Here is a 21,969-nt window from a genome sequence, read left to right as displayed (position 1 = left end):
CGACAACCAAGAAACCCTAAAGAATTACAAAGGAGTGTACTAAAATGTATCCTGACACATATGAAAATCTAGTGACCAAAGAACAAAAGTTATGTTTTACTTGGGGATAAAAAAATTATTTCACCGACTGAAATGCAAATCAATTTATAACCTTTATATAACATTTCACAATATTTGTTTTGATATTCTGTCTCTAATAAACCTACCATAAAAAGTAGACCCTACATCTCTTTGTTTGCAGGCAAACCCAAAAGCGTGCACGGAAATCAGCGTGCGTGCGTGTGTGTGTGTAAACAAAACCCATTTTACGCTGCTGTGGTTTGTCTTTTGTCAATCAAATTTGTCCAAGAAATACATTTGTTTAGTGATTTGTTAATTTTGTACCATAGACCACATATTTTGATGGTTTAATCCAGTGTTTCTCAAAGTGTGGGGCGGGCCCCACTGGTGGGGAATAGAAAATAGATCTCTATTAATGACTTTATTATTGACCATACACTCAAAAACAAAACAACGACATTTAAATGTAAGCCTTACTTAAAACAACATCAGATTGCAAATAAATTGCAAGAATGAATTTTATGTCAGAGGTTTGTGACATGGAATGAAAGATTCGGCACCAGCAGAGAAAACCAAGACAGACAGTGGACCCAAAGTTTATTACCCTTTTGTTTTTGGCTATTGGGGACAGGTGGGGCTCAGACCCCTACCCTACCTCCAAAGTGGGGAATGGAAGAAAAAGTTTAAAAAACACTGGTTTAATCTAACCTGAGGGGGCATTTAATATTGTACAACAATATTTGGGCAAGACCTTAAGGCTATTTACACAGATATTACTTGCAAATTACTTACAAATGCACTGTATTAAACAATGTTCCCGTTGGCTTGTGCTGCTTATGTGATTTCCCCTTTTCTTCTGTAGAATAAATATTCAACGCAAACAGATTTGGATTGTGGCTATAACTGTGTATGTTAGAGGTTTGAACAAGACTTTAACCTGTCACAAAATGTTTAATTTAACTTATTTACTAAACGTTAACATTATAAATATGGAAAAAATAATATATTTATTGATACAAATAACAGGAAAATATTATTTTGATCCTATACATGAATCACTACTCCTGCACAAATTCCTTTAGTTTTAAAAGGTTGTTTTCGCCTTTGTCTCTTTTGATAGGCTGCCGAAAACCCAAGTAGGGACAACCGCATCCTGGAGCAATGGGCGTGCCAAAAGGTGAGGGTGTGGCAAAAGGCTTGGGGCGTGCCAAAAGGTTTCTCGTCGCTCTCGCCGAACAGTATGGGCGTGCCAAAAGGTTTTGCAAAAACTACCTGCATGGCGCGGGTTACTGACGTCATCACCACGGCACGTTTAGGTTAAAGTTTGCAAAACCTGTAAGCAGTAAATATAAATTCTATATATTTCTTTTTATAGCAATGAAAATCAAATCACAACTTTTTAAAACATTATTAGGGTTTGCAAACCGACTGATAAGTGCTGTACCGCCACCTGTTGGACTGGATTGTGGAACAAAAGATTAACGCTGATTGGCCAATAGAGTAAAACTCCTTTCACCAATCAGAAACCTTTTGGCACGCCTCTAACTTTTGACACGCCCCTACCTTTCGGCACGCCCATTGCTCCAGGCTGCAGCTACCCTCGCGCAAAAGGGCAGGGGGCGCTGTTCCGCACTCTGTCCGCTAGGCGGCCGTGTGGCTCTTTGTTCCCTCACGCGCAGATTCTGTCTGTGACAGATTTTCCCATATCTTTGATTCATCCCATACACAACAACACACTGCTAGTTCTCTTTCCGTGGGATTTCACAAGCTGTGGCATGACCGAGACCGAGCCAGTGTCGACGGAGACGAAGCCCGTCGATCAACGCGGTCTAATAAAGCCCATGAACACGAATAACTAGTTGTTTTTAAGGATATATCAGAAGGAATACGGGACAGATTGGGACTGTGCGCGCGCTCCTTCGCTTCACCTACGGTAAGCAGCTTTGTTTGTATACAGTCTCGATATTACATTTTACCGTGATATTTAACAGCGGTTAGTTTAGTAAACGATAACATCGTTGGATTCGTGTTTTAGGGTTTCTTTTTTTAAAGCAGGAGACCTTTTTGGTTACTGTTGCATGTTGTCTCGTGACTTTCTGCGGCCTCGCGTCTTATTTAACGATAAATAGGTGTATCAGCGCCTCTGTGTGTTTTAAAGAAGGATTTGTGCACTTGTTGAGATGATAAGAGTGACACGTTTGCCCACGATCTGAGCTCATATCTTTCGTCCTGCTCTCTCTGAAGATGTGTTCAAAATCTAGTAAGCCGTCTATGTAGACTGCGTTTTGGGGCATCTATGTACCAGGTTTAAACATGCAGTTCTAGTCTTTAATGCTTACAGATGCTGTCTATGCAGCCCGTTCATAGGCCATCAGGACAGGATACTTTTCCGGATGAAATGTTTAGTTCATGTCAAGTCACATTCATTTATTAAGGGCCTTAAACAATATAACGTTATATTTCAAAGCAGATACCGTTCTAATGCAACTTCACAGTAAAGTTTATTCATTATGAAAGCGCCTTTAAGGGATGTTTTGGTTATAATTGAATGAATTGTGAAGTTTACATTTTGGACGCACTAAGAACTCAATGTTATGAGTTATGCAAACTCTATGATGCAGTTGTACTCTCACACAACAAGCAATGCAAAGCATCTGTTTTGGGAATATGAAGCACATTTCTGGTAAAAGCTCTGAGGTCAAGGATGTGGATGTCTGGCGGCCATATTCCTGGACCTTGTGATGACGAGGGAGGTGGTGAGGGTCTTACAGCTGGTGCCACTCCTTTTCCTTTATAAGGGTCTTGAATGACAACAGTCCCTCTTTCTGTCCAGCTAGAAGATGCCAGATTACAGTATGGCATTTTTTTTCAGTTATTTTATTGCATACTTGAAGGTGCTACTGTACTTTTAGACATTATCTTTGGCAAAGGTTTAGTATGCTTGGCTCACACGGCAGCGGCAAGCTTCTGTTCCCTATGTGCCAGATGGCCCAAAAGATCTGTTAGGATCATCATTATTGGTTTTATGACACATACCCGTAACAGATGTACTCTGAGGAAACACCCTGAAAACAGGGCTTGACATGAAGCATCGTAATGTAAATTTGTCATTCACTTGTCTGAGTACAAATATTACTTTTCCGAAGACAAAAAATATCTATTTCTTTTGAAGTATCAATATTATTGTTTTGCTGTGTCTGCTGCTGCCACATGATTGCTATAGAACAAAGTGTCATCAAAAATGAGCGTCATTGCTGTTCTTAACCTTTTTTGCACATAGCACTGGTGCTACAGCGCTTTAAAGTTTTGTAGCACAGGCCAAACAGTTGTAGCACAAGTTGTCATCATTAAAAAGTTGGTCATATTAAATTAGGGCCATATAATTTTTAGTATTGTAAAAATGTTGTCCTACATTTATTTGATTATATTCTATATATGTAACGATAAAGATTCAGCAAGCTGGCAAAATATATACTTTACGTGCCTTACTAAGCGCACCTTAAGCCTTCAGAGAAAGCATCCAGCCTTTGCTATCATAGTCTATTTTGGAGAAACGCTCGGGAATGAAAACGATCAGCCGGTCATCTACATTCATTTTAGTGACTGAGAATACTACAGCGGGCAGGCTCAAAATAAACATAATGTTATTGTCCGCTGCTGTGTTAAAGTTACAGTTTTCTTTATAGTTGTACCTTTTCCTCTGTGTTCACATATCTTTATAAGTACAATTTTAACTAGGGATGCACCGATATCTAAATTTTCAGACGCAGAAAAATCCTCAACCATCACTCGTGTGGAATGTTAAACTGTGCAAACAGATGACATTTAATATTAAATAACAGGCTTCAGCGTCCGCATCCAGTTACATGTTATCCGTGCGGTGCGCTATTGATTATTGTCACACACAAACAAGCACTTCCACAACAAATGCACTTCACACAAACACGCAGCTCTGTCTAATGTCCGGTCAGGCAAGTCAAATTCTCTCTCACTTGGCCATAGAAAACAATAATTTGTCCCAGACAAGTGGTCAAGCGTTAATGTCGAGCAATGTACAGTATCTAAATATTATATAAAATTAGTTCCATTCTTTCCCCTTAAAATCATGCACCAAGCCTACTTTACGATTCTTTAACCTTCAAACTTTTCAGGTATGTTTTTTATTCAATAAACAAATTATAGATGTTCTTCCCGAGCCACAAGTCTAACAGGTCTCAAGACAGAAAGCATTCAGACAGCAGTCTGATTCAAACAATATGCTTTTGTTCCTATTATTTACACATTCATCAATATCTATTCTACATATTGTACCAACATCAACAACGTTTTGCTAATAACAGTAAGTGAATGATCACAACAGAAAGACAGTACTGTGCAGTATTTTAACTGTGAGCAGTGTGCAGCTGAAGAAGGTTTACCAGAGGAAATAATTTATGATTTATCGGCTATAACATATCGGCCTAAATTTTATTATCGGCCGATAACATAAAAAATTACCATTTAATTTATCACGCATTTCTAATTTTAAGTGTATTATTTGTATCCCCTTCAAAAATTGCTCTTGAGAAATTACAAAAAAGTGAAGGATTTTTTTTCGTCTAGTGCGACAAATCTTTCCCCATTCGCAAAGCGAAGAAACAGACCTTTCAATAAGAATCGAGAGAACAAGAATTTTACGCCACGTGCCTATAGCCCTTGAAGGCTGCGCGGTGGCACAAAAGCTCAGAAAGCTGTTGTGAGAGAATGGATGTTGAGATGTTACTGTCGTGGTGTCAGAACAGACAGAACTTTTTGACAAAAGTGACAGCGACTACAAAAACCATCAAATAAATTGGCGGTACCCAGTAAAAGTCATTTAATACAATCAGTGTCTTCAAATTTCTTTATTTCTATTTCTATACAGTTTTGCTTGTAGGTAGAAAGAACAGGCACATGTAAACAAACATCAAGTCAAGTGTACACATATTTTACAACTGTTTAAATAGTAAAAACCGAAAGTTTGTTCTACATTTTATTAACATAGGAGCCACCTGGTTATGCAAGTTTTCAAATTGACCAACTGATATCCTGAAGTAACGGATAAATGATTGTGGTCCGGCTTTAACTCCTGGATCAATCTATTAAACTCCCCATGCTCTTCTCTCTTCAAGAATAGGGTGAACCCAATATCGTCTTTTTCTCTTCCTTTGCTCATTCAGGCAAAAAACAACAAACTTATCTTCGCTGCTGCTGCTGGAGAAAGATTTTTTTTGTTCTGCTGTAAGTACGTAAAGCAAACAGTACTAGTAGCTTGTATTGCTACGCACTAAGCTTTAAGCTCTTCTTCTCGGCAGCCGAAGCCTGAATAGCGGTTGAGCGCTACCAAATGTTTAGGCCTGAAATGTTTCCTCCATCAGAGCCATCTACCGTGCGAGGGTCAAATAGAAGAAGGCGAACATTCGTTTCGTTGTTGATATGAAAACTTGGTTCGTTGGCTATTCGTTTCGCTTTTTCGGATCCCCCCAATCTGAACGGACCTTAAGCCTTTGTTCTATGATAAAAAAAATTCAGGAGATCATGAAGCCATTGTGACTATGAAAAACACAGCAAACATCACATGCATGTTTTATTGGTAAAATTGTGGCTATTTTGTATTCAACTATTCAGACGGACCTTGGTATTTATTTTTGGGTGGGTGCTCCTAACTTTTGAAGTTGGGAGCACCAGTGCTACCCATAGATATGGTACTACCAAGGAAAAAAGTAAATTTTGAGCGGTGTTCTCTATTTATTTGCTTAAATATTTTGTATGCAATTTACCTTTGCATGCTATTCAGAAGTCTTAACTTTGCAGTTATTATAGAGGAAGGGTGATCAGAAGTAATTCTTCCTCAGATGACAGTCATGTAATAAACAGGACAACAAGCACTTAAATGGCTCTGTTGTAATTTCAAAACCTGTATGACTTTCTTTCTTCTGCAGAAAACAAATGAAGACATTTTGAAGAATGTTCTTACCAGCCCCAATTCACTTGCTTTGGTTTTGTGTCCATTTACATTTAGTCATTTAACAGACTTACAAATGAGGTAAGCAATGGAAGCAATTGGCACAATATGAGGAAAACAAAAAGCAAAAGCATAGTAAAACTGGTCTCATATACCACAGTATACAAAGCGAAGTTTTTCCTCGTGTTGGCTGAGATCTCTTCTTTGAAACAGGTTGTGGGAGAGGGTTGTGAAGGACTTATGTCCGATTCACATTTCGCATCTAAAACCTCATGAAAGACATGAGCCGCGGTGCCTGCCGTGGGTCTACATTTAAATGAACCATTATGCGCACTAAAAAGACGTGAAATGTGAATCGGCCTTGTTTGGTTCAGTGCCTGTCTGACCTAGAGTCAGAAATATCTTTTTAAATATAGCAAATATGCTTCTCTTTGAATGAAATCCTGTTAAAATAGTCACTTCAAAATGTAACAAATCTGTTTTTCAGTTTGATTCCAAATATAATGCAAAAAATGAATCATACTCGCATGCGGCCCTGTTTGCCAATGATTGGCAACCATACTGATGCATTCAGATAGACACTCGCGCCAGTACAGATGCAGAGAATTACAAGCATGATTTATTCTACGTTTGTAGTCTTCACACTTCTCATTCAGATTAAAAGCATATGAGTCGAAGCAGCCAGACGTCACAGGCTGTGTAATTGATTGTGCCTTTGTCTAAGGTCTGTTTTGCGATTAGTTTTGCTCTTGTCTGACTGCCAATGTTTTCAAGCAGCCTGGCTCGCTCGAGAATGTATGGAGCCTTTCCAGTTTCACACCCCCACGTTCATCTGTTTACTGAACAGCCATATTTTTGCTTCCGTTTACATCGCTCATCCTCAGACGATTCAGAATATAGGAGATTATCACCCGTGCTTATGTTGTTTTCCATCTGTTTATTCCAGATTGATTTTGTTTCCAACAGAGCAAGTTGTCTATAATCTGTTTATGACAGTTCAACATTGGGTTGTGTCAGAGGAATGTAATGGCCCTGATATTTGAGCATCCCGATTTAGAAGTCTTTTGATCATGTCAAATGCTGCCTGGGAAAGATCTTCTGTCAACATGCTCGTGTTTTTTCCTTTCTCCGTTCATCAGTGGTGAAAGCGGCATCTCCTGTGTCTTCTTCCTTTTCATTTGCTGGTCTTTTTGTGATCTTTTATTAGGTCTTGCTGATGTTGCCGAATAGTTTCCCAGTGGATTACGTCTCTTTGGATGGCTTGGAGTCTTTTACACATTAGATGGTTGTGTTGAAACAGTAGCTGCTCCCTCATCGGTTCAGGGATTCTTATATGAATGCAGTTTGAGGTTATGGGATCTTGTTTAGTATTGAACACAGTGCATGCTTAAGGAATCGTTGGGAGCTTGTGTGCCGTTGATATTCATGTCCCTTTGAGGTCAGTTGCTGTTTTGGGGTTAGATTTGCCGTATTAATGCAAAGTGTAATCTGTTTCTGAAGCAGTAGCTTCTTGATAGGACCATGGCCAAACCTGTAAAAACACAGCCTTTGTGCTATAATTGGTATTTATCAGCTGTCAAAACAAGTTTAGTTTTAATCTCTTTAGGGGACCCACAGTTAATGTCTTTGCAGATACAGTCAAAAATGTTCGTATGGGTTTTTTCGTATTTGGCATTTGTAGGATGTCTCTGAGCTGTCAAAAAGCCTCTCAAAATGCTTACTAAGGATGTGAAAAACGCCGAAAATCAAACCCAGTCCGAATTTTTTCATGACGGACGAAGAAATTGGAGGCAGTGTGTAAATGTGATTGACACAACGTGAGGTGCTGTTAACAGACAAGTGAAGAGGTCTCACACTTGCTAACATTATGTAGGCTACGCACACTGCAGACTAGGGTGGCATACAGGGCTGTGCGATTCGGGGAAAATATCTAATTGTGATTTTTCTTTTTGACAGGCATTGCAATTTGATTTGCGCTAAAATGTTTCCATGTCAAGCTTCAGCTCAATATTGTCAATAGTTGAGGTTGCGCTTTACTTTTTCATTGTCCGTAATTTTCACGGACAGGCTCGGAAAAAAAATCTTTCATAATACATTTTTAACTGTCACTATGGTGCAAGGTATAACGTGCCAATTAGCATGTTTGTCATCGCAACGTACACGTGTTCTTTGAACTTACTGTATTTTAAAACCCAACAAAGACGAAATCGTTTATTTAATGTTTCGTTTGCCAGATGTTAGGATTAGGGTTGGGGTAGGTGTACGGTTTAGCTAATGTAATTTACTCCCCAACACTGTCAATCTGACTGCAGACTCCATAATCCCTCAGTCTCTTTCTCTCTCTCACGCTTTCTGTTTGTTTTGGTTTTTTAATGACGGGTTTACCCAGTTGCCTTGGGCAGTGCTGATTGGGCATAACGGAGGTACACTCACTCAATTGGTTAGCAAGCATGCCACTCAAAGCGGGCTTGGAAAGATGCTTTTCATATTGTTCACATCGCAGCCTCATGCGATGGGCGAATCACAACATATCTCACATATAAATATGGTCTTGACATGCACTTTTTCTGTTGGTTCAAATGAATTCAGAGTCCGGTGTATTCACAGTTAAATCAGTCTTAACAATAATCCATAACACTTCTCTGCCTCTTTTTAAATAAGCAGAACCAAATCTGCTGTCATCTGCCTTTAAATGCATAGACAGGCAGCATTTGAAGACTGTTTGAACACATTTATAGACATTTATATTTGTGTAAAAATGTAAACGCATTTAAAAGTATTTTGTGGAATTGTGCAGATTTTTTCCAAATTTGAGGGTGGAATTAACAAAAAAGTCTCCAGATTCCGTATGACCTGCTTATGAGGGAAAACAACTTGAAAGAAAAACTTTATGTGAGAAAAACCTATGAGAGGGTAGATTTACACAAAACAGGATAACTAAAAGTATGTGATTAAAAAAGTTTCATGTTAAAACATTTTTTGGCATCTGCTTTTTTTTCCACTATAAGAGCCAATGGCTCCTTACTGGTTTGTTTTGTCTGGAGCCCTGCTATTCACCACATACATTTCTACAATCACTCCCCACATACTCTCTCAAAATGCATTGAAATCAGAGTTTTATTCTTGGTCCTCAGAAAAGAGAATGTATGAAATTTTAACCCTTAATTAAACCACAGGGACACACAAACTAGCGTCACGTCATTGCCCCAGATATGGAATTAACAAAATATTGATAATCATGTTTTTTAATATCACGGTTATTGCCAATAGCGGTATAATTTGACACTCCAAGTCAATGTCAACGCTGCTGTTAATTGCCATTTTCCATCTGTTTTGCATTCATAATGCAATGTACTCTCAAGTAAAATAGGATATTTAAAAAAAATTATTGGGCAATCTTTATCCATCTTAAATTAATGGGATTTTGGAACCTCTTTGTTGTATTCTGGAGTTCACGTTTAAAAAAAATAATGTCTATGTCATGTGTTTCGCAAACATAGTACATGACAGGGGTTTAGTTCTTTCTTGTACCCATCAAGATCTACCCAGTTCCATTGCTGTCTGAAGGATAAGACCGAACCGAAATGAATTATGCATGTGAGAGCTCCTCCGAGCAGGTGAAATATGAGAAACATCACCATGTTGTTCAGGCTTTCCTAAAAGGACTTGTTAAACCACCGCCACGTCTGGATGTTCATTGGCCTGCTGCCAGGATGCAGACAGGATATGATGTGTTTCTGTTCTCATAATTTACATCACATGTTGATCTAGAAGCCGTCTGTGCGCCGTGTGAGTTATTGACTAATGCGCCTTTGTTTTTAAAGCCGTGGAGTGGTAGTTCATGACTTGCTGTTGGAATTTTCTCCTATAAGATGCAAACAAGCATTGTCCCAGAATCCAGTTTGTGTGGAGCGTATATTGTGAAACATTGAAATTGACGGATTGAAGGACAGAATGCTACCACTTCAGTTTAAATTGATATTGACAATATTGATTCAATTAAATTGCAGCTTTTCGCGATTCACATAAAGACATCGTGCCTTATATTTAGTTGTGCCATAATTTGAAAGTATAATAATACAGTGGTCAAAAGACTTTCTTACTGTAGATGTTTTTTTAAAGTTAGAGAGAAAAAACAAGAAAAAACAAGAAACTGTCCAAAGTCCTTTAGTTATTCCCAGTTTACCAGGACAGATTTATGCAACACACATTTTGTTTAACATGACCCAATTCTTTTTGGCTGCACCATAGACTGTGGTGGAAAAAAGTCCCTGACAAAACATTAAGGATGTCTTTAGTAAATATAGACTGTTCTCGGATACAGATTATAGTCTTGTGAAAAATAGCTTTGTGGAATGCACAGCCTTGGCCCTCCAGCGGCCTCGCAGGCCATGCCAGCTCACAGCGTTCTTGCGTACATGCCGCACCACATTCACCATCGCTTCAAAGCTCTTTGATATCAAGTGTTAGTGATGGGTGGGATGTGGTACGTGAAAACAGGAAGTTAAAGTCCCAAGAAGGGAAAGCGGGAATTTCTGGGCATTTGCATGTTGTCTTCGTTTGCATGTCAGTTCTTGAGGTAGTGCACAGGGTTACAGCCTTTCCCTGTGAAAAGAGCTGTTTAGATGATACCTTTAGCCTTTTTAATTGAAATTAGTGTAATAAATTATATTTTTTTCACTGCACATGGTACATGCCCTCTTGTGTCTTTGCTATGAAGCATCCTGTTCCCTATTTCCTGTCTCCAGGATTCAGGAATCGCTTATGGGAGTTGAGAATACTGAAAGAATTCCATAATGCAGTGTTCCATTACACAGCAAGGCGCTTAAGACTAAAAATAGGAGCCTATCAAATCTTGAGGTAGAACTATGTACAGGCTTAGTAACAGTGCAATGGTTCTATAGACCTTGAGATACGGCTTCTACGGAAACCTATAGTTGTTTTGTATTAAATGTCAGATGTTGCATCACAAAATGGGTACACCAAAATACTTGTTAATACTAAGTACTCGGTGCTAAAATATCAGCGCTGTCGGATGGCTGTATTGGTGTCAACACAACATTTTATGGCTATGTGGTTTATATATACATAATATTTAAGAGCTAGTTCAACCAAAAATAACAATTCTGTCATCATTTATTTACCCCTCATGTAACCTGTATATGACTCATATATATGATATTTTGAGTTTTGTGTCCATACAATGGAAGCCAATGGTGTCAATGTAGTTCGGTTACCAACATTCCTCAAAATATTTTCTTTTGTAATCTGCACAAGAAAAGAAAGTCATACAGGTTTTAAATGACAAGAGGATGAATAGAAAATGACAGATTTTAAATTTGGGTGAACTGTACCTTTAATACAGCGCTGCTTTACAAGATGCCACGTAAAATGTGAAACGTATTCTAGACCAGAGGATTTAAGAACTAATTTGCCTCTGCTTATTTTCCTTGGCTACCTTTAGCCAAACAGGTCATAGTCTGAGGTCAAACTCTCTTGTTTCAGCTGCCTCTCTTGTTGTGTGTTGTCAAGGCATCTCAGCGTCTAAGCCGAACGCATAAGTAGATGCAAACAGAAGCTTAGTTCAGTGGGGAACTAAAACAATAACTTATCACTCACAAAACAATCCTCAAGCTGCCGTGTTGGATGCGAGAGGAGTTTTTCCTCGAGCATCAATCAGAGCTTCCCGCTGTCTTGCCGGCGTCCCCACAGGCGTGCATACGCTTTCATTTCACTCCATGGCAAAACATCCTGTTTACATCACAAAATGTCCCCATGCCAACGAGAGGCTGGCTGGGGTGCTGGGTCCTGGCAGTGCCATGCGGGTTTGGCATGGCCTCAGCTGTGTGTATTGTTTAGGCGGAGCAGGGATTTCTCTGCCCTGCACTGAGAGAAGGAGGGTGGGAATGAGGAAGCGAAATAAAATCTTGGGACATCAGGGTAAAGTTGCAGCCACGCTCTTACACATTTTTAGCATTCCTGTTTTGTATTCTTACATAAAGCTGAAGAGGACTTGGGTTGGCTAGATATTGTGAGGATGCGAGGCTGAGGCTGTAGCTAGGAGGTAAATTAATGCATTTGTCTACAAAAGGAATGAAAATATTCAAGTCAATAGTTGGTTTTGCTGTCTGCTTTTTGTATCCTAAAAGTGAATTAATCCTGTCAAATCGATAAATTGTGATTTTATTGATTCCAAAAATAAATGCTTGTGTTCATATAATAAATGTGTGGAGTATATATATGCACCCGCCAAATGATCAATTCATTTTTTCTGAAACATTCTGAACCATGTTAGGATATCATCAGGTCTTTCTGTGCGATATATGGAGCATACTGTCATTAGTGCAAAAAAAGCAGGAGACCAAATACTAAGAAAAGTATACAAAATAATAAAATGTCCCTATATTTGTAAAATATTAGTTTTATCGAACCTGAAAGAATATTGGGAACAAATCAAAAAGCAAACTTTAGCATATGGGAATATGGTTTTATTAAAATATACAGAAAATGCATAACTCAAATTCCTGCAGGAAAGTTTTTCTTTTATCTGTTATTAATATTTGGGAATGAGTTGGCAAGCTCTGTTCAATACTTCTTGTGTGTAAAATATTTGCAAAACCTAGTACATACAAACATGAAGGGTCGCGAATTATGAATCCATAAAATTTTATACAAATTAAAAATTGAGATGCAAGGTTTCACTCAGACAGCTGTAGGACAATGAACTGCGATAAAACTCTACTTTGTAACTATGCATGTAAACTCTAGTGTATATGTTTTCGATCTTGCAGTCAAAGATGTCCTGCAACTCTTTTTGTCTGTCTAACAAACCCGTTTATGAAGCTGAGATTGTTCCCGCTAGGCTTGTTCCTTGATCATCACTACACGGTCTTATGGTTTCATATACACTTAGTTTGGCCTCTCACATGTCTCAGCAAGCCATCACCATGTTTACTCACGTGGTGAACATTTTAATCTTTAAGAAAGAACATTTCCTGCAAGCTAGTTTTGCTGATCAGCTAATGTCTTGTGACTAACTTTACAGTAAACTTACCTTTTATTCATTTCCTAGCCCACAGTTCAACTCATTAGTTGTTTCATGTGTTTAGTTTTGCTTGTGCCGTTAGATCTGTGGATGTCATTATATCCGTCCCTCGGGATGACTTTGTAACAGCATGCGTGACCATACGCGACTAAATCCGGACCTGTTGGTTCCCAGAGCGAGCCAATGAGAAGCATGAGATCAGACCATTAAACAGTTTATGTTTGGAAGTCAAAGGTTTGTATAATGAACTCATTTCAAAGCCTTTCTCTTGTCTCTATATTTGTTTTCAGCCCAAGCGGAACTAATGGGAGAACACACTGTCATGCAACACGCTTCAAACTAAGCGCTTGAGTCCAAGCCATCTACTTCCTTGGTGCCAGCGATTCGTGTTGGATGCAGCTTAACAAGCAGAAGAAGAGAACAGACTAGATCACTCTCGCAATGAGTAAGTTAATTTAATTTGATTAGCCGCAGACAAAGTTGAGGGACGCAGGCCGGAATCGAGACCCCAACGCCGACGTTTCCACGTGGCGTCGTCGGGAGGGCGGCGAACAGGCTCCCGTAGGATGACCAGCCTTTTCCGCCGCAGCAGCAGCAATGGAGGATCTCGGGGGGGCTCGGCAGCGGGCGAGCTCAACAACTCCAGGCCCAACCGACAAGTTCGGCGCCTGGAGTTCAGTCAGGCCATGGAGGACTTTAAAACCATGTTCCCCAGCATGGATTATGAGGTCATTGAATGTGTGCTTCGTTCCAACAATGGAGCTGTGGACGCCACCATCGACCAGCTCCTGCAGATGAGCATTGACGGGCACGGCTCGGATGACAGCTCAGATTCAGACGACAGCATCCCGCCAGAGGTCAGCATCCTTTTACACCGTATATGTTGTACTTGCTTGACTTTTTTCTTTGTCAGAAAATGTCAGCTTTACTTTGTGATATTCTAAGTCAGTGAGCTCTGTCACTCTTCAACCAGCCAAGAACGAGTTGCAGGAGACATAATAAAAGGTCAATTCGATTTTATCTGCAGGTATATTACAATGAGCAGTTATGTATGTACAGGTATATTATGTGCAAAAAAGTTTAAGTTTGAGTTTAAGACATGTATATTATAATGATTTTCTATCATAAGATACCCCTTAATCTTAAATTGACCTTAAAATTAAAATTGCACCTTAAATTGTTAATGCCAATATTATGAGGTTTGAAATTTTGCGGTGTTGCACTCTTCCACCCATGATCCTCTGGGAAGAAACTATGTCTTGACTGGGCTCTGAGACGAACCAGAGACATAATACGGCCTTTATTTCTCAGTATGTTAACTATCTTCTTCAGATACTTGCCGTTAGACAGTCGTAAGTGAAGCATGCAGTGCATGATTCTGTGTGCAGCTGGGTTTAGGAATATCTCCCACTCGTGTACTTTCCCTTGCATTATTTATAGTGTTTCGTTTAGATAGGAAAGTGTTGGATCAGTATGTGCTGTAATGCATTTGCTTATCTCTTGAAAATATAGTGAATAAAATGAAAACTGATCTCGTCTGGAAATAAAACGTACCACTACAGTCACAATTATTAAATCATTCTGTTGAGTTTAAGTGCCCATTATGTCCCATAATTAGACCACCAAAATTAAAAACATTGTTGATCAGATCACTAAAACTACATTTTGGGCAGTGAGAAATGAATGCTGAAATTCATATTTTTTTTAGTGTAAAACGCTAATCTGTCCTGATCAGTTCCAGTAACCTAAAGTTTTTGTTGGTTGAATTCATTTATTCTGTATACGTACATGCATATTTACATCACTGTTTTTGTGCATGAGCAAAATGGAATAGCAGATGTAATTCTAGGCCATTTAAAGTGTGTATTATTGTATTATTTTCCTTTTATCAGATTCTCGAGCGGACCCTCGAGCCAGACAGCTCAGATGAAGAGCCACCCCCTGTCTACTCCCCGCCGACATATGACATGCACATATACGACAGGAAATATCCCGATTCTCCACCTGTTCCTCCACCCAGGTTCTAAATGTCATGTTCCCTAGAAAAGTGTTCACTAGAAATCTTTCTTACCACTTATAAAATAAAAAAGGGGTTGAACAGCTTTTTATAAAGGATGACAGAAACATCAATCTTGGAGGCATGTATTGAGGTCAACACAAACCTCAGACTCATTGGGTTTTTTGGTGACAGTTATGTGTTTGATGCACCCTGGTGTTCATAAGACAAACTGCAGTTAACATTGAGACTGCATGTTGTTCAACATGTGGTTCTTTTTCTGCTTCCTTACAGATTTGAGGCCCAGCCTCCTCCTGGACACACTCAAGTGAGAGGTTATAAAAACTGGAACCCACCGTTACTTGGAAATTTACCAGATGACTTCCTGCGAATTCTGCCACAGCAATTAGACAGTATACAGGTGAGAAGTTGGTATGTAATATATGGACCTCATAGCGTGCATGGGATGAAAAACATGAGCACTATAATGTTTATAAAATACAAAAGTAAGGCTGTGAATTGAAAAAAAAAATGCTTAATTGGTTTGGGTATAATATGATTCAGACTTTTTCTTCTTAAGGCTTAAAACAATTGTCAACCTCAGCAATTGACCGCAGTTCATCTTCATAATTTCAGGAACTATTCATTTACGAAAATCTGTGTTAGGGGAGCTATGCTAAAAACAATCTTCTGGAATTTGTCCATCCTTTCAATATTTTGCAGGGCTCTCAGAGCAACACCTCCGAGTCCTCTTCCACAGTACCCCAGAAAGACCCTTCTGAGGCGGTCGCATCAGGATCAGGTGGAGTTTCGGAGCAGGAACGCAAACTGAAGCAATATTTGGAAGACGAGCGCATCGCTCTCTTTCTGCAGAATGAGGAATTCATGAAGGAGCTGCAGAGGAACCGAGAGTTCCTTATTGCTTTAGAAAGAGGTAGGGAGACACTCGCCCACACAATAAACGGGGCAACCGAGCTGTTTCTGACATACTACTTCTCCTCCTCCCTCCGTTCTACCTACACAGCATTCCTGAGGAGTGATTTCTAAAATATAGATGCTTTTGCAAGGCCAAAAATACCTTTCGTTTCCCAGAGATTTTGTTACACACAAACTTGTTTGATATATCTTGAGCTTGAGGCGTTAAAGGTCTTTATTGAAGATTTGACCCTCCTCCCTTTCTGTTTTAGATCGATTGAAATACGAATCAAAGAAATCTAAATCCAGTCATTCATCAGCCAGCACGGAGAACTCCACAGGTACATATCAATTACCTAAGGTGTATGCGCGTGTGTGTGCCTGTTTGTGTCACTGACTGTTTACAATGTGTAAGGGTCATATTCTCACATTTTCGTATTTATTAATCGCAGTGTTATTGCTTCTGTTTGGCGGGTTGTGCTCTTTTGACAGGAAGTTGCTTTTTAGCATCCACTGGGCAATGCCTTAGCAACCACTGAGAGCAACAGCATGGCAATGCGCTAGCACTTACCCTTGAAACCATGCAGAATGCATTAATGTCATTGCAAGAAATTGTGTCACCAAAAGATATGTTTGGTCTAGAATGGGCTAAGTTTTGTCTGTTTACTCTATAACAGGTAACCACTACGCCTCTGGATCTGTCGAGGCCTGCACAGCGGTTTCTGACGACGCTTTGTTCAGAGACAAGCTAAAGCACATGGGCAAATGTGAGAGCAACCTGCTTCACTTGAGTATATTGCTTATTTAAGAATGTACTTTCAAGACAACTTAATATTGGTGTCACATTCTGATTTGTAGCAACCAGAAAGAAGCTGTTTGAAATCGCCAGAGGCTTCTCAGAGAAGACAAAGCGCAGGAAGTCTAAAAGAAGAGCACTGCTTCGGCATCATTCGTATCCTTCGGCGTGTGCCAGAAACACGCCATCTTTATCTAATATACGGAACACGCATGATTCCTTGTGAAATGAAAATATTTTTTGAGAAAGTGTAAAGAACAATTGCAAATTCTTTTCATTGCGACTTTCCTGTTGCTCTGGTGCTGTGAATTTTTCCGCGAATGTTATATATGATTCTCGGCACACTCATTTTGTGTTGAGTAAATGTGGAGTCTGCTGTCAACCTTGACTGCGCTTTCTCAGTTTGGGCACAGCCAACTCCACTGCCAACCTCCTCGATGATGTCGAAGGAAACCCATGTGGTAAGACCATTTTATTTGTGATGCCACTCAGAATCTTTATGACTTTCTTTCCTGGATGGAGCACAAAATAAGATATTTTGATAGACATCCTTAGAAGTCTGATTACGATTCTCTCCTAATCTCTTAGATTACATTGTTTTGTAAATGTTCTCTCACTCTGGACGAGGGTTAAAATCTAGATTTCGATGTGTCTCTTTAGATGAAGAAAGTCAACTTAGACGATTGGCTGCTCAGGAAGAAGAGGAGCCACACAAGGAACCACTATCGTGGTGAGTCTGATTCATTTATCTGGCAGATCATTGTGTCAACATCCATACTGCTAAATGTTAACTTGCTAGTACAATCCATTACTCTTGCCTCTTGTGTTTACCTCTTGCTTGTTTCATTTCAGATGATTCTGTGCTCTTGGGAAATTAGGGTTTCCATGGTGACCTCAGCATAACCCATGGCTGATGGCTTCTTATCTCAGTGGCTCTAGTGATTAGCTCAGTGCCGAGCAATCCCGGACTGGAGCAACAGCCTCTAGATAGGCTGAAACCGGACTGTATGATCATTTTGTAGCAGCCTTTTGCTAGCCTACGATTATTGTTACCTGCATTTGATTACTATTATAATTATTGTATTGTAACAGTTTGTTTATAATAGATTTCATTTGTAAAACAGAACGGAGACTGATTTGCAACTTTTTTTTTTAAATCGCATGAATCCTAATCTGCTGGATTCCTGTTTTTGTTTAATATAATTTTCTTTAGAAATGCACCCCCACTTGTGTATGATTTGGGGATATGTTGACTTTGAAAACAGGCAGATATTATTTTTGCTTATTACACGTCCATTTTCTAAAAATCTAAACATTTGAGTGTTAACGGTCAGTCATGTTTCAGCTCATTGGTATTTTCCGACTTCCTAATGGACCATTATACTAACCTGCACATTAAACGTTGAAAGCATTTCCACATTGAATGTACCCCAGAATAGAATGTTCATTGCAAACTCTGACAAAACGCTTTCTCTTCCTTATATTTGCTTTAAGGAACACTATTGTTCAGGTCTCCATTTAGTCTAGGTTTGAATTAAGGGTGCTTAATAGTCTCTTTCCTTTGGTGTAATACTTTTTTTGTACAATTTAATGATTAACACACAGCATTACGTCAAATGCGACACCCTTTTGGTACCCAAAGTTTTCCCCTGCCAAGAACGGCAGTACACAATGTGTAATGCTGTTATAGCTGTACACCGTTTTGCGATGCCAAAAGTCAAGTTCAGTCCTTTTTTACTCGTAATTTTTGCACTGCCATGTCCGTTTTCTAATTGGAAATTTCCCAGTGTGTCTTGTTGAAAGTGAGTGGATTGTTTGTGCCAGTACAGATGTTTCATCATGATTTTAATTTATCTTAAATATTATTAGAATGTCTAGTGACGTTAAAGTACGAGCAGAAAACAATTTGAGTGATGCTGCCCTTGAACCAACCAAAAACTGCTGTGTGGTTTGCTTTTTTGTAAATCACACCGAATGACGCTGTGCTTCCAGTAGGTCACGTGACCATGTCATAAGATCAGGGGTCTAACTGTGATCCACCAATAAGAATGTGCTGTCATGGTCCTTTCCATGTTGCATCCCAGTATTGATTTTGTACTTTGCGCATTGGAGGACACCAGTGATGTGTTTGTTTGTTTTTGATCCAAGTCAGCGTTTGTTTGTTCAACAAGTAACAAACCTTAAAGTAACCATATTGCATGTGCCAAGGCAAAATGATTCGATTGCATCAGGAACATGATGGAAGCAACACACAAAGCCATAGTTTTGATCACACTTATAAAGAAGCGCATTGTTATGAAATCACGATCATGTTTTTGAAAGTGCTGTATGCGTTGGTTCACCATGTGTTTGATTATATAGATGGGGTTTATATAGCCAAAAGCACAGTGAATGACTTGAAGCATAAATCCCCTCCACATAACCTAAGTGTGCTGTGACTGTTTAATAGCCACTATGATGTATGGTGATGAAATACAATGACGCCATACACATCTGTTTGTTTTTAAGGGATGGCACAGTAAAGCAAGTAGGATTTACTATAACGCTCGCAGTTGTTCCCAGCGTGCACTTTGTTGCTAATGGGTCACAAGGTTTCACCGTAGGTTTTCTTCCATGCCACTTGTTAACATGTTTTATCCTCTCAGGGAACTTGCTCTCATTCTCTGGTAAAAGCACAACTACAACAGAACAAACATTAGCTGCAGGGCATTCATTAAACAGACTAGGTAGCACTATTCTACTTGCATTTACAATGACAAACTAATCTTAACCATATTTTGTCAAATCATGACGAATTTAACAATGGTATGTGTAGCCAAATAGTATTATTTTGCTTGTTTGTCCATATGTATAAGGTCCTCTTGTTTCATCTTTGATCTTTGTATGACAGAAATGAAAAGGCAGTGAGAGTGAAGTATGTGAGTCAGATGATTTTCATAGCAGTTGATGGAATGTACTATTTCTTTATTGACAGGAAGCAACTGTGTGATCTACGCAAAATATGTAAGATGGTATCATTATTTTGCTGTCCACGGAGGAATAAGACTCTTAAAACAATCTTATCCCAAAATTGTCTTTTTCACATTCAAGACTCTTTCAAGTTCCAAACTTTCTTACGATCCAAATGTTTATTAGCTATTGGAATTAATAAAATGGTTGTACTTTGTCTGGTTATGTGTTTTGTATTTTTTATGATAATCATTCAACAAAAATACTGTGTAGAGAGTTGTGCAACCAGTAGAGGGCAGTAGAATGCCAGTAGGAACTGTTTTCAAACCGCTGAGATGTAACATACACTTCATTTTTAGGGTGAACTGAAATAAATTAGTGGTGAATCATTGACCGTTATAGGTTTATCAAATGTGGGAGACCGCCAAGTAGAATGTCCTTCACTTGGCCGACTTTGTATTGGTATTCCTGGAATTGGATCACAGGCACAAAGCCCTACCTAGTTATCACTGAAAGACAAAATAAATCATTACTATTGTGCACCGAGTCATAGACAAAGATACTTAAAACGCATCAACACGTGAGTTTTTGTCCATTCGGTCTTCTTCAACAGATACATATTCAGCCGGAAATGAGAATGTACTTGACACAGAGACACTATTTAAGATAAAACCCTCTAAACTACCCTTACACACTGACTCTATGTTAGAAAGATTGAAAGAAGAGGATAAACAAGCTGAACAGGGAGCTGTCAAACTATCAGATGTCTAGATTCCTGCAAAAATGTGACTGCATGTCATTGATTTATTAACCTCTTGGGTTTGTTGAAACAGATTTTAAGCCCCAAGAACAATGGGTTTGGGCCAAATTGCTTTGAAACTCGTCAAACTGCATTTTTTCCAAAATGATTCAAGCTGTCACTCGACTTTGAAAACTCCAGAAATGGGCTTGACCACAACTTTGTGTAAATTTGGTTGTTAAAAGGGATAAGAGCCGAAATGCTGAATATGGCAGTTTACTCCCAATCTGTACGTTTTACTTTTTCAATGCTCAGCATGGTCTTCATCACAGCAGGCATGAAGTGTTGTTTTTATTGTGAGAATAAGTGGTTTATTGTGGTTCGGGTCTGGTTCAAGACTTTGTGATGGTGTCATCTCTCTAAGTCTCTGCTTTTCTGCTCTGCACCTCTGCTTTGCCTCTTTCCAATATCTGCGTTTTACCTTTTCTCCCTTTCACCCAGATCAACCACTCTGCTTGTCTGCCCTGCATTTTTACTTTTGTGCCATCTCTTTCTATCCTTTTGCAAATTTTCTGCCTTCCTTACAGGGTCGGCATCTCGCCGTGCCCTGAATTGCCGTTGCCTTTCTGCTGCTGACAGTTTCATCTGCCTATTATGAAATTTCCTTAACCTGGAATGATATTACAAATCAGAATCCAGAATCCATGAGCTGGAATCCATAATAAATATAAAATAATGCAAAATGCTTAAATGAGATTGGGTACATTAGGCTCTGTTAATCATTGTCAACTCTGTTCGGGTTAAACTTTTTAAACCACTAACAGAGTTGACGATAACAGAATTGACATTTTCCACCATTTTGTGCTTTAGCTGAAAATGTTAACCTCAAACCAGATACTACATGGCATGTCTAAAAACAGAATTGTATGAGTTTTTGCCATATTATCGGTTCTTAAGAAGTGAATGAGAGATTCACTGCAATATCACAATAACAGATTTGACAAATAATTAATCTACTATTGATGTATCCTAAACATTTTGTACAAATGAATGAGAGAAGAATAATGACATACCTCACTGCTTTCCAGAGTTTTCCAGAGGAAGTGACATCACTTGGTGCAAGTCACATGCTTTTTCTACAAATGCTTTGTAGTTTTTTTTATAACAGAGGTAACAGAGTTGAGAACTTAGGGACAGACACAAAATCCATTTTTTATTAATTAAATTACAAATAATACAAAAATGATATATTCTATGCAATTGTTTATATAACTTAATAGAGTAAACACAAAGATATTTGAAAATGATTATTTAGTGATTATTCAAGTTGAATGTATGAATCAGGAGGCAGAGGCAAGTCAATAAAAGGTGGTGTGGGAGTCATTTAGTTAATATTTACCGTTTTAAAAAAATCCTTAATATAAATAAAGCATTCTTTTTTGTGAAAGTTTAATATAATTTGTGTTATTATTGAAAACTGATTTAA

At 38.8% G+C, this 21,969-nt stretch overlaps 1 protein-coding gene across 2 annotated transcripts; it reads left to right on the top strand.

Moving 5' to 3' along the window:
* Window positions 1–1,678: 1,678 nt before the first annotated feature.
* On the top strand, window positions 1,679–19,961 carry cuedc1b (CUE domain containing 1b; the record flags this gene model as incomplete). 2 transcript variants are annotated; one of them, XM_079480796.1, is made up of 11 exons in its annotated part: window positions 1,679–1,993; window positions 13,379–13,945; window positions 14,981–15,108; window positions 15,379–15,505; window positions 15,808–16,018; window positions 16,272–16,340; window positions 16,677–16,766; window positions 16,858–16,951; window positions 17,198–17,256; window positions 17,456–17,525; window positions 17,648–19,961. In XM_079480796.1, coding segments are annotated over exons 2-11 (1,140 nt in total). In that variant the 5' UTR covers window positions 1,679–1,993; window positions 13,379–13,654. The 2 variants fall into 2 exon arrangements, with proteins under 2 accessions (XP_079336922.1, XP_079336921.1); XM_079480795.1 differs by lacking the exon at window positions 17,648–19,961 and having other exon boundaries at window positions 1,682–1,993; window positions 17,456–17,529.
* Between the last annotated feature and the right edge of the window lie 2,008 nt (window positions 19,962–21,969).

The sequence above is a fragment of the Barbatula barbatula genome (genome assembly GCF_947034865.1).
Source record: "Barbatula barbatula genome assembly, chromosome: 19".
In the NCBI taxonomy this organism is placed as follows: Eukaryota; Metazoa; Chordata; class Actinopteri; order Cypriniformes; family Nemacheilidae; genus Barbatula; species Barbatula barbatula.
This window is presented reverse-complemented; position numbering and strand designations above follow the sequence as displayed.